Source organism: Mustela erminea, chromosome 5 (genome assembly GCF_009829155.1).
Source record: "Mustela erminea isolate mMusErm1 chromosome 5, mMusErm1.Pri, whole genome shotgun sequence".
In the NCBI taxonomy this organism is placed as follows: domain Eukaryota; kingdom Metazoa; phylum Chordata; class Mammalia; order Carnivora; family Mustelidae; genus Mustela; species Mustela erminea.
This window is the reverse complement of record NC_045618.1, coordinates 40,564,302-40,577,982: the sequence shown is the minus strand read 5'-3', so window position 1 is coordinate 40,577,982 and position 13,681 is coordinate 40,564,302. Positions and strand designations below refer to the sequence as shown.

At 38.6% G+C, this 13,681-nt stretch overlaps 1 protein-coding gene across 10 annotated transcripts in view; it reads left to right on the top strand.

Annotated features, from left to right (window-relative positions):
• The first annotated feature begins 3,147 nt into the window (after positions 1-3,147).
• The window catches only part of SLTM (SAFB like transcription modulator), a 44,657-nt gene continuing 34,123 nt past the window's right edge, over positions 3,148-13,681 (top strand). For 8 of the 10 annotated variants that reach the window (XM_032342688.1, XM_032342685.1, XM_032342683.1 and 5 more), the window contains exons 1-2: positions 3,148-3,410; positions 4,377-4,464. In XM_032342688.1, the coding sequence (XP_032198579.1) occupies positions 3,249-3,410; positions 4,377-4,464 (250 nt within the window). In that variant the 5' untranslated portion in view covers positions 3,148-3,248. Of the gene's footprint in view, positions 3,411-3,587; positions 3,773-4,376; positions 4,465-13,681 lie in introns of those variants that run through there. The other 2 variants (XM_032342691.1, XM_032342690.1) reach the window with 1 other exon arrangement.

The following is a 13,681-nucleotide window of genomic DNA, read 5'->3' as shown; positions in this document are numbered from 1 at the left end:
GGCAGGGAGCCTGCTTCTCCCTCTCCCTCTGCCTGCCATTCTGTCTGCCTGTGCTCACTTGCTTTCCCTCTCTCTCTCTCTCTCTCTGATAAATAAATAAAATATTAAAAAAAAAAAAGCAGCACCCATTGGGGTGCCTGGGTAGCTCAGTCATTAAGTGTCTGCCTTTGGCTCAGGTCATGATCCCATGATCCCTTCCTGCTCAGCAGGAAGCCTGCTTCTCCCTCTCCCACTCCTTCTGCTTATGTTCAGTCTTCCTGTCTCTCTCTGTCAAATAAATAATCTTAAAAAGAAAGAAAGAAAGAAAGAAAGAAAGAAACATCAATTTAAAGGTGAATTATTGGGTGTATAAGTACCGCGCGCTAACCGATTGCGCCACTGGAGCTCCTATTGGGTGCCTGGGTGGCTCAGTGGGTTAAGCTGCTGCCTTCAGCTGAGATCATGATCTCGGGGTCCTGGGATCAAGTCCCACATCGGGCTCTCTGCTCAGCAGGGAGCCTGCTTCCCTTCCTCTCTCTCTGCCTGCCTCTCTGCCTACTTGTGATCTCTCTCTGTCAAATAAATAAATAAAATCTTTTTTAAAAAAGTGAATTATTTACATAAGTAATTTCAAAAACCAAAAATCATAGGTTAAATGACAAAATTATTTGTTAAGTGGAAAAAAATATTTTTCCTCCATTTTATTTTCTATCACAAAAAATAGATTTATGTATGTATTATGTATAGCTTCAACCTAATTTTTAAAAAGATTTTATTTATTTATTTGACAGAGAGAGATCACAAATAGGCGGAGGCAGGCGGTGGGGGCGGGATGAGGAAGCAGACTCCCCGCTGAGCACAGAGCCCAGTGCGGGCTCAGTCCCAGGACCCTGAGATCATGACCTGAGCCGAAGGCAGCGGCTTAACCCACTGAGCCACCCAGGTGCCCCTAGCTTCAAACTTATAAAAAAAAATTTAAACAGTAGACAGTTAACAACCTTATGCCCTTCATCTGGATTTCCTAATTATTAAAATTTGCCACATTTGTTTCCTCAATTATTAACATTTTGCTACACTCACTTTAGTGCTTTGTAACATATTGCCACATTTGTTCTCCTCATACAAGCCATTTGAAAGTAAATTGCAGACAGAAAGATACTTTGTTTCTAAGAACCTCAGCAAGTATGTCCTAAGAACTATGACATTCAACATAACCTTGATACAACATTCCAGATATTTAACATTGGTACTATAATGCAATCGAATAAACAGTCAAATTTCCCAATTGTCTCACATTTCCCAATTGTTCATTTAGTAGCTTTTTTTAAAAATCCAAGATCCGAGCAACAATCACACACAATATTTAGTTTTCACATCCCTTCAGTGATCTTCATTCCAGAACTGCTCTACTACTTTTACTTTTATGATACTGCTTTTTTGCAGAGTTTAGAGCTTTTATTTTGCTGAATGCTTTACAATTGCCTTAGAATCTCATCATGAGATTTGGGTTAAACATTCTTGGCATTTTGGCAGGTGAAACATCCTTCTCAAGTGCATCAGATCAGAAGGTATAGATCTCCTTTTTAAAGATAACTCCATTATTAAATTTTGTCTTAAGACAAAGAAAAACTCTTTCACTTTAACTATCACATTAGTTTTTGGTTAGTACAACCCGTCATTAGAAGTATTCACATGTGTTCAGAAGGCGGGTCAGTGTGCACTAGTGGACACAAGGCAGGTGGTGGCTTAGTGGGAAACACGCTGGAATGAGATCTCAGGTTCAGTGTCATTTTGGCCAATAACTAGTTGTGGGTCTCCAGATAAATTGCTAAAAATCTTCATCTGTTGAGAGAGAGAGAACTGTGCCAGGTTTCTAAAGATCCTTTGAATTCTAAAATTCTATGACGTGAATCAAGTTGTAGTAGACCCAGAACTGGACTTGGAATCAGGAGACCTGGATTTGAGCACCGGTTCTGCCACATACCAGCTATGTGAACATGCACAAGTCATTTAATCTCTCTAAGCCTCGCATAGATTTACCCAACAGAGTTCAGAAGGATTAAGAGGGTTATTGCATGTCAAAGCGCATTATAAACTGTAAAGAACTACCCGAATGTCAAGTATTATTTCATTATGTCCAGTTTTTCTTCTCCTGGTCTAATTAGTCAATCAGAAAAAAAAAAAAAAAAAAACCAACCATAAAAGGAGACAGACCTCATCAATTTAAATTTTAGAAACCAAAAAATGACAGTCTATTTAATTGTGCGTCATAATAAGTGTATGGATTTATAGAACTATTCTTACGCTTTGTTAATAATGCCGACTAAAGTTACAAACACGTACTCACTTGCACAGGCCGGTCCTTCCTAAGAAGACGGTGATTGCTCTTGGGATCCCCCCGCAAAACAGTGAACACAGTGTATGAGAATGATAACAAGTACTTATGAACTTCCTCATTCAGTGATGGATTTCGTGTTGCGCCCTCAGGTCCACCGGAAGGGTTGGCAAACTGAGGCAAAGGCAGAGGGGAAGTTGTCCTGTTTTTCCAGCGAGCCGGGACAGCCCTGGGATCAACTAAGCCTCCCTGGGCTGAAGGCATGGTTTTCCCGAGCTAGCTAGTGGGACCTGTCACCCAGGCCAGCCCTTTATAGTCTTATAACCCTTAGAGCCCTTTATATTCTTTATTTTCTAAAACTGCTGTACGGTTTCTTTCTGGCCTTTTGATTGCAACTCGGGGAACCTAATTCGTTAGTGCACACTGGCCACATTTTTTCGATTATTCAGCAGGAGTGATAAAGTATCTCCCTGGAAGAGGTTCAGGGCGCGCACACGCCCCTGGGTTTGTGTTGAGTAACACTCGAACTATCCATGCCGTGAAGTGCCTGACACTTTTGTTGCTCAAGACTCCAGACGCTGCCAGAAAATGGCTAACGAAGCGCCGGGAGAACGGCGCCACGGCGGACGTTGGTGCGGTTGGACGTGCCTGACCTCCAGCCCACGCAAGGGGTCGCGCCGCCCAGGTGGCCGCGGCCGGCTCCGCGGAGCGCGCCGGGCGCCGTCGCCCGCGCCAGTGCGCACGCGCGCCCGTCATCCGGGTGCTGGCTGCGGCTGCAGGTTGCGCTGGGGTGGCGGACAGGGGGCGGGGCCAGCGGCTCATTGTGCGCAGCGCTGCGCGGCGCCGGCGGCCGCCGAGGCCTGGGTCGAAGTTGGCGCTGCTGCCGCCGCCCTGCAGCCCACTCGCTGCCTCGGCAGCGCGCTGCTCTTCTAAAATGGCTGCCGCTACCGGTGCTGTGGCAGCCTCGGCCGCCTCGGGTCAGGCGGAAGGTAAAAAGATCACTGATCTGCGGGTCATCGATCTCAAGTCCGAGCTGAAGCGGCGGAACTTAGACATCACCGGAGTGAAGACTGTGCTCGTTTCCCGACTCAAGCAGGTGAGGCCCGGCGAGGTCCGGGAATGGGAGCTTAGGCCGCGCCTCGGAGCCCCCACTTCCGCCGCAGCCCCCGGCCGCCCGCAGCCGCCGGGGCCCGCGGGGCTGCGCCGTGGGGAGGCCCCGGGCGGCGCCCGCGCGCGCGAGTAGGGTAAAGACCCTTCCGCGGCGCCCCCGCCCCCGCGAGCCTGGCTGGGCCTGCGAGGGGCCCGCGAGCCGCCCGGGACCGGCCGTCGCAGCCGAGCGCGCCCCTGCCTCCCCCGGGACGTCCCCGCCAGGCTGCGAGGGCTGTCGACGGCCGGCGCGGCCTCCCAAGGGCGATCGTGGAGACCCGGGAGGCGCTCGGTCCCCAGTCTTTAGCGGTGGTGAGCGCGTGCATTTCTTGGCCTCGGAGGGACTGGTTACTTTGGTGACTTCTGTGAAGTTACCGTTTAATTGTGCCCAACCGTTTCCTCCCCATCTTGGGGGGGAATTGGTAGTGGGAGTTGAGGGGTGGGTGAGAGAGAGGGTTTGTTTTCCGCTGGGTTTTCAGTTTTTGCATCAGAGCAGTAATCTGCTTTTTCATCCCTGATTATCTTTCTGGTTTATTTGAGTGAGCGTTGGAATTGTAGTAGAGGAGAAATAAGTTTGCATTCTAGAAATTAGGAAAACTCTTTTTAGTTATTTACTTTCATAGCTAGCAACTTTTCTGCAATTGAGAATATTTAGACTTTTGTTCAGTATGATAACGTGATATTTAATTATTTCGACTCGGTAGAATTTAAAACTCCTTGTGATTTTGATACCTAATGATAATCCCCGTGGAAGTTTCTCTTACTCGTGTAGTTTAATTGCTCTTTTTGAAGTCGGTTTATGAAATGACTGGCAATTCTAATGTCTTGAGGCTTGAGGTTTGCTAATTTTTTTTTCGTTTTTATGAAATAAGTTTAGATAGATTGTGTAGCATATTAACTTCTCTTTCTAATGTAGGCTATTGAAGAGGAAGGAGGCGATCCAGATAATATTGAATTAACTGTTTCAACTGATACTCCAAACAAGAAACCAACCAAAGGCAAAGGTTGTTACGAGTTATGAACATATTTTAAAATATATTTTGGTTATATAACTTGCCTCTGCTCTTGTGCCACTTGCCCTGTTTATATAGTGCTACTCTTTGCTATTTCCCTCTGGCACTCTGCCTTCTTGGGTCAAGGAAGAAAAGTTACTGTTGCCAGGCTCTGGATAACTTGTAGCCCTTAAGATTTGGCTGAAGCTGACCTGAAAGAGACCAGTTTTTTATTGCTTCCAAAAAAATCACAAAGTCCAGTTTCATAATGTTTCTTCTTTCATAGTGTGAAGACCTGAAGAATAAAATACAATTAAATACATGTCTACCTTGCCCCACAATTGGCAGAGTATTGATGGAATTCCTTCCAAATCTTTCACCTTGGCTCCTGCTGTTTTTTCTAGTATATTAAAATTTTATAACCTTTATGTTTAGTATTTTGTTTGACTTGGTGAACTTAATTTCCATTTATGCTATTATACATTCTAATTTTCAGGGAAATTCAAAAAGACCTCACCAATCATACTAACAACGTAGGGAAAAATCCATGATTAATTAGCTTTAAAAAAAGTTGTAGGGATATGTTCAAAATTTTTAATTTTTAACTTGTAAACTAGCCAGAATATATTTCCAGGATATGGTGATTTAATGAATAGGGAAAAGTGGTTTTAAATTAACACTTTGACAGTATAAATGGGACTTAGATTTTTTAAAAAAAAATGTTCTGGTAGTTGAAGTCTTGACTTGAATAATTATAAATTTCTCCCACCTTCTTATAAAGACAGTGGCAGAGGGTGAACATGATGTGGGTATCTGCGTCCTGGTACCTGTTTGCAATAGGTGGAGTGTGTCATGGACAGCTGCAGAATTTTTAAAAATCTAACTTTCCTTACTGCTCCAAGTACCCAAATACTGCTCTGTCTGCCGTGGACCAGATTGACTGTAACTAGGGTAAAATGATTGAATGGATTAACCTTGAAAAGATGGAAATATTAACATTGGATCTTAAGCAGTCTGTAGGTGTTAGGACCAGGCAGATCTGACGCCATCTCACTGTTTGAGTCTTAATAGGTTTGCAAGCGTCCCCCTTTTGTGCCAGAGGAAACTGAACAGGGATAAGGAGTATTTCCTGGGTGGGATGGGAATGACAGAGGTGGAACTGGAGTTTAGAGGAATAACAAAGTTATCTTGAAGGTCTGTGGCTTTTAATGTAACTCTGACTCAGTGTATCACTTTGAGAGATACATTTCCCTGTGTTGAGAGAAGCTGGTGCTGAGAAGCCTATGCTTACAAACCAGAGTTATTTCAAAATGAAGCATAGAAATTTTGGAAAGAAGTAAAACAGGAATTAACCGTATTTCTTATAGTGATTTTAATTCATGTAGTTTATTTAGCACATTGTGATTGTTTAACAGATGCTATGTATTAATCATAGTTCCAGATTATTCAAGCTGATTATGGATTTTAGCACTGAAAGTAAACTTCATCTGATATGTGCATTCTCACCTATTTTTAATTTATTTGTGTGTCTCTTTTTCAGTTATTAGGAACTTCATTTGTCTTACCCTTAGAAATAATTTTTAGCAATGTAGAATTTTAAGAAGTTTTTATTTTCTATATATACAGTGTGTGTGTATATATACATATATGATCAGTTTGTTAATTTTTTTCTTTTATATGGATTATTAGGATACTTGAACTTTAATTTTTCCATAACACTGATATTAAGGTGTCTTGTGGTCTTTAGTTAGAAGTTGTAACATGTAATCACTGAGTACTTCATGAGACTTATTCTAGGACTTGCATGATAAGTAGCTCTTGACTCCTTAAATTCCATTTATTATTGTTCTGAAAATTCTGTGAATTACAAAGAACGCAATGTAAATCCCAGTCTAAGAACCTGGTTTGAATTAATGTGCAATTAAAGATGCTTACGAGTAAGATTATTTTAAGTTCAGTTTTAAAATAATATTAAAAATAATAATAAAAATAAGTAAAAAGAGTAAAAATCAAATTTGAATATGGAAACTTAAAAATAACAGTATGTTTTAAAATCAAGGATTCAAGAAATTAAATATTTTAATCTGATGTCAGTTTTTCAGTCTACTTGCTGAATTACTACATTCCAAATCTTATTTTGCTCAATAGTCTCTACCTTGAAAATAACTTGGTATTGGTCATACCACCTTTCCTTCAGTGATCTGTTTGTTCTTTTTTTTTTTTTTTTTTTAATAAAACCGAAAGTTTTACTGGATCATCTGTAGGACTCCTTTAGTTCTAAAATTTAATGATTATATATGGTCAGAAGTCAGAAGAAAAATGTTTTCTGTTCAACTAAAATAGATGTGCAAAGAAGGAACTGTAAAGCTCATAGGTGCTCCATCAGTATAAATATTCTTTAGGACAGATTATTAGAAAAGGAGAACAAAGAAAGGGATTACTTAGGGGTAGTCATATAGACATCAGCAAGATACAGCATATAATAGCTTGTCAGGAAAATGAATAATTCGTATGATAATCTTAAGGTATCAAGTAAAAGTTAAATGATATTAAGAAAGCAAGAGAGTAGCTTAATGGGTGTGGATCAATTACTCAGGTGAAATATTAAATTTATTCTCTTATAAATGAAGGGTCAGTATTTAAAAAATTTTATGTTAAAATACTTGTGTTTAGCCAGATTAGAGGAAAGGGGATCTGTATTCTTAACTATATTTTAGAATATTTTTAAAACAAGTTTGTGCTTGTAATAAGTGTTGATAGTGTTATAGTTCTAATATTGTTTATAAATTCTGTTTGCATGTGGTTAACAGTGAAACGGTTTGTAGCTTGTATTGGTTGTCCCTTCTGAGTCTTTTTTACAATTCTCTTTGCTATGAACTTTTTAATAAGTAACACAGAAGAAAGCTTTACCGGGGAGATTTATTGTCATATTATTTGGGCGTGTGTGTGAAGAAAGTGGTTAAACAGGTAGAGCTAACTCCTCATTAACTTGTTTTAGAGATTATAGATTTAAAGTTTCTTTTGCTTTACCTGACGATGGCATACCATATTCTTTTGATTTTCAACCTTTAGACTCACCTTTAAACTTCAGCAAAAGTTATTTTATGTGGCTTTAATCAGTATAGTATTCAGAATTATATATAATGCAATACTATTGATGTTTTAATGTGCAGTACATACAAGCTTAGCAAAGGTTCAAACCACTACATGAAATCTGATTTATTTTCCTCCTGTAGAAACAAGTGTAATTTGGGGTTATAGGTTTATCCAGACATCTAATGCCTAATTTTGTGTGGAAAATACCTCAGATAATGTAAAGAATTACATGTTTATTGTGTAAAGCTTTCTGAAATTTGTGTCTGTTAAGTAAACCACATAAAATGCATTTAACATAATACTTTATTTTAGTATACTTTAATTCTTGCCTTTTTTTTTTTTTTTTTTTTTTTTAATTGCAGTATGTTTGGGTGTTAAGGAAACTAATCAGAACTGTGGCATTGAGAAGGGCTTTCGGGATAGAATTGTCATAAATATTTTTGGATACCCACTAGGCTAGAAACTTTGTGAGGGTAAGGACACACAGCCTTTTGTTTACATTAGTCTCTGTAATGGCTAGCACAGTGCTAGGCGTGGGATAGGTACTCAAAAAATATTTGTTGAATGAATACTAAGGGCCGTATGATGGCTTTCTTAACTGCTTTTAAAGATCCCTCTTTTGGTGCTTGTTTTAATTGCCATTTTCTTTGCTGGAAGCACATATATCAGAGATCAATAGTCTGTTACTTCCAGAGGTACCTTTCTCAATGGCACTGGTGGGTCCTCCTTAGGCACTGATGTGTAAAGCATCCAGAACCCAGAACATGTGAGTCATTGCAACATCCTTTTATTCCTTACCACTTTGTAACTGTGTTGGAAATCCTTAAAACTTTTGCTGGATTATTGTCCAGCCTCGTTTTCACATCACCAAATCAAACCTTTCGCCTTTGCTGTTAAAACCTGCAACTTGTTTTCTGCAGTTTATATGGTGGAGTATATTTATCATCAAAGCCCTCATGTACTTTTTTCGACTGTTTTATTGTGTCAAATGTGATGTGTGTCGATGTAGGAAAATTTTTCTAGTACTTTAAGACAGCGCATTTTTCCCAAGTTAGTCCTTCTCTGCCTTCTGAATTAGGAGCAGAGGGCTTCAGACTATCTCCTCTTTCACAAGCTCATATAAAATGAGGTATGAATTGTCCAGGAATTAGGGGAAAAATACTATTAGTTGGTGGCATCAGAAATGACTTTATCGAAGAGGTTGAACAATGGTTTAAGGTACAAGGGTGGAATTTCCTGGCTAATCAGTTATGCTAAAGTTCTCACATATATGTCATATAAAAAGGCTTCAAAGTTGTGCAGTTTTAGGAATTAATTACTCACATCCTGAACTCCACAGCCTGAGGTAGTTTTACATGGCAGATCTGGTACCCTGGGATAGTATTATTATTATTATGGCTTTATAATATTGTTTTCCAGATTATAAATGGGATATATGTTCATTAAAAAAAATTCATAATCCAGAAAGGCACTAAAAGGTGAAATTGCCTATAATTCCACCACCCTGAATCTATCAGGTGTTATCTGTTGATCTGAGTTGTGTACGTATATGTGCACGTACTCATAGAAGATTTATGTTTACAGATTTTTACCCCCTTTTCAACAACTAAAATAGGTTCACATCATACATGGTGTTTTGTCAAAGGCAGAGAGAATTGAAACTTTCTATAGTTTGGAGAAGCTGAAAACAATAATCTTCCTCGTACTTTCTTGTCATTCTAGCCTCTTAGTTACTTAGGCTCAGTTGTCCTAGTAGTTCTCTATGGTAGAGTCATTTGAGTTCTTAAAAATACAGCTACCAGGCTTCTGCCTCCCCAGAGGTTTGATTTTGGCTGCTCTGTTGGGGACACAGACTTCGTTATTTTCTAACAGTTCCTCAGGTGATTCTCATGCAGGTAGAGTTAAGAACCACTGACTGCTCTAGACAGAGCTTGAAGCTTGGTATCATTTTCATTCATTTCTTTCTGCCTCTCAGTTTGCAAATTGTATTGCATAATTTACATTTTCCAAAAACTTCCGCATTGCTTTATTTGATTCAGACAGTGAGGCTTCGGGTCAGCTAGTATTTTCTCTCTATTGATGGACTGGAAAAATAACCCATTAAAAACTGAGTTACATTTTTTTGCTGCCTTTTAAATTAAAATCTTGTGTGTACTCGTGTGCATTTATTTTGTGTGTGTGTTTCTGTTGAATTTGGTTATCTTCAGATGATAAAGTTAACAGATTTTAAAAAAATATGCTGTTGGTATTTTCTAGATTTATTATAATGAGTGTGAATTATCTGCAGTGGATTTTTAAAAAGACAATAAAATGATCTGTTGGATAACTGCAGTGTTTAAGACAACATATAAGGTCATTTAGAAAGATTTCATTAGTAAAACATCAGTTTAATAGACGAGATGCAAAAACACTGCATGCAGTTGTATGCAGACAACAGAAAGCATATTCTGATTATTTTAAGATACTGCATGCAGTTATGCGTTTGGGGAGAGGTTGCTGGAAACAGTCTTGTTCAGTTTGGCTTATATACTGAATCCCCCCCACTTTTCAAACAGCAATTTTATGACTAAAGTTTTCTATATTTTATAGCTTCGTAAATGTTTATGCGGAACAGTTATTCTCACAAAGTTTTTGGGCGAGATTACTTTAAATCTACTTATTGAGTGGAGTTTCGTTTTGGATGTATTTCCGAACTTGAAAAGGAAAATTGCAAATCCTTAGAAGGACTACTTTACCTTTGGAGGAGAAAACCAATTTATGACCTAGAATCCTTTATTCATAATTCTGAAATACAAAAATTCGGAAAATCTTGAGTTTTTTCTTAAGTTTGTTGGCAAAAGTGAAGCTATTTATGGTCTTGATGTATTTATGGTCTTGATTTATCTCATTTGGTATGAATATGCATGTTTCATTGCACAAATATTTCTGTGATTGATTGAGAGGCCCTGTCCCAGAAGCCACTGGGAAATATAGTTTGATACATGATGCATATACTGTCATACTCCTCTAAAATCTGAAAATTCTGAATTATCCTTAATTCTTAAAATTAAATACTTGTGGACTTGTATGCATTTATGTTGCATAATTAAGAAAGTATTTCTAGCGTCCTCTTCCTTTGGTGTATACATTTTGCTTTGCCATTTTACTTTAGACTAAAATCATGCAAAGAATATTGCAGTGTTTTTATGTGAAGTTATGTAATTTCAAAAATAGCCATGTGTTACTACTGTGATAATTTAAAATATGATAAAGTTAATTTTGCTTCCATTTGTATTTTGTTATTCAGACTATCTTTATTGCTCGGCTTATTTTCTAGTTTTGTTTCTCAGAGCATTGAAGTTAGGCTTTGGGGGTGACTGGCTGGTTCAGTCGGTGGAACATGCGACTCGATCTCAGGGTTGTGGGTTCAAGCTCAATGCCAGGTGTAGATGTTGCTTTAAAAAAAAAAAAAGTGAAGCTTCTCTTACATTAAACTTTAAGTTAGCGCCCTCTTCCCAGTCATACCACTTTCTTTTGCATCAGCACACATTTCTGTGGCATGTGCCTGAGTCCTTGAAGGACTGAAGATTACCGGATTAATTTTCTCTAGGAGTGTTGCTAGCACAGGCATAAATGGGAATTGGAAATAGAGATGGTTACTGACTGTACAAAAAAGAGCCGAAGGTGGTCAGTGTTGCTTGTTGGAATTTAAAGGGGATTTGGTTTTTCTTATAAGTTATCTCTCATCTGTGACATAAATTAGGAATCCATAGATACTCTAGCATCATTGAATTTGGGAGTTTACAGTTTTACTGAGAGGATGGGACCGACCATACATGGTGCTAGTTTGACTGCCATGTCACCTCTTCGTGTTCCAGTGAGGGCTGAATAGAAATCCAGACCTTGTTATATCCAACCTAGGGATACTCCCATTATCAGTCAGGAAATCTATCTGTTCATTATATAATGTCGTACTAGGTTCTGGGCTAGATGGTGATCGTCAGAGCCTTTTAAAATGTGAGTTATATTTTGTATGGGGGAAGGATGATCCTTTTTTCATAAAGGAAGATATTATAATATAGTTTCTAATTTCAGCATGTGCTAAGTAAGCCCCAAGCTACAGATTATGAAAACAGTCAAAAGCTAGAGTGTAAAATTTCAGGGTTTTTTTGCTTGTTTGTTTTTGGAATGATCAAAGATGTCTTTATAAAGTTCATGACTTCATTCTAAATGTACAGAATAAAAAATGGTGTCAGCTCATTCCTGAGACATCAAGTAGAATTTTCTTATACTGTTTCAAAATTTAAATCAGTTTTCAAAGAGGGTAAAATTTCATTTTTCTTAAAACATATCAAATTATTATTATAGTTTCATCACTATATGTTTGAAAATTTTGTCCTCATGGTTTTTATGTTTATAAACTGATAAATTAAATGTCCAGTGCTTTTGTGTGGTACAGCTGTTTATAACAGTAAGGCATGGCAAAGTTGGGCCTTTTTGTGCACTTCTGCCTCTTATGGCCTGTTTGTCATGGGGCAGGTTACATAATCTTGGAGGCTTACCTTTAAACATTTTGTGGGTGTGACTTTTGGAGCCTCTTTTTACATTAAAAGAGATAGCATTAACAACTGGCACATTGTAGCCACTCACAGATTAAATGGCTTTGTGGATTTCGAAAGGTGGGAATAGGCCTGGGTTTAAATTGAAGCACTGTTGGGATGCCTGGGTGGCTCAGTTCGTTAAGCATCTGTCTTTGACTCTGATTCTAGGGTGCAAGGATGAAGTCCCCAGGCAGGCTTCTTACTCGGCAGGGAGCCTGCTTTTTCCTTCTGCTTGCCACTCCTGCTGCTTGTGCATGCACATGCACTCTCTCCTCTCGCTTTCTCTGACAAATAAGTCTTTATTATTTTATTATTATTACTATTTTGGTTAAAGATTTTATTAATCCATTTGACAGAGAGAAAGAGATCACAAGTAGGCAGAGAGGTGGGGCCGGAGGGGTGGGGGAGCAGGCTCCCTGCTGAACAAAGAGCCCAATGCTGTGCTGGATCCCAGGGCAGAGGCTTAATCCACTGAGCCACCCAGGTGCCCCACAAATAAGTCTTTAAAAAATAAAGATAAGTAAATAAAATCTTTAAAAAATAAAAATAAAAAAATAAACTGAAGCACTGCCTTCACTAGCTTTGTAATCTGATTAGCTTTTGAGCAACAGTTCCCTTTTTTATAGAATGGGGATAATAGTTTCAGAGTAGTTAGGAGAATAAATTAAATAAATACATTACTGTATAGAAAACGTTTATCCTAGTGCTTGGACCATGGAAGCCAGTTAAGCAGTGATAGTGACTGCCAGTGTTCGTTTTGTTGCTGTGGTGCAGTTTGGTTTTCCTTTAAGTAAACTAAGGCAAGTGAAATTGACCAGGAGTGTGCAAAGCATATGTAGTTTGTCATTAATGCTGAAGGCTGCCATTTCAAAGATAGTATCTTTAAACTGAGTTAATGAACCACGCCTTACTAGGATAATGTCTTTTAAGTAGGTCATAGGATGTAGTGGAAAGAACTTTGGACTGGAAATGAGAAGCCTTGGCTTCCAGTTCTGACAACGCCATTTACTAGCTTTGGGCAAGCTACTTAACTTCTCTGGCTCATTTTCTCTTTTTCCTAAGATTTTGATTACCTACCCCAAGTACCATAGGGTGCTTGGGAAAATCAATTGAACTTTTTTTTTTTTAATGGTTTGCAAATTTAAGGAGTAAATACTGTTTGCAAATGTTCTGAAAGAATTCCCCCCAAAACTCTACTCTGTAGATTACTTGGTGGTGTGTTTTGGGGTCTTATATTTTTAAAAAATTTATTTCTCCCATGAAGAAGCATCTTTAAGATTTTATAACATGGAGTTTCCTCTAAATGTGAAGGAAGAATTTAGTGAGCTCTTTTTCATCTGATACTGTTTTCGGGGAAGGAACATCTGCACTTTTTTTTTTTTTTAATATAGTAATAAATGTTTTCCGACCAGCAGACTCTGTTAGTTGTCCCTTGTAATAACTTCTAATTTCTGTTTTCCCTAAGAAAATACACCAGCATTCTAAATAGGAACCAAATGCCACACAAGCTCCACACTTTCTCTCTTGATTCATGTAAACCCTTGAGAGACTGG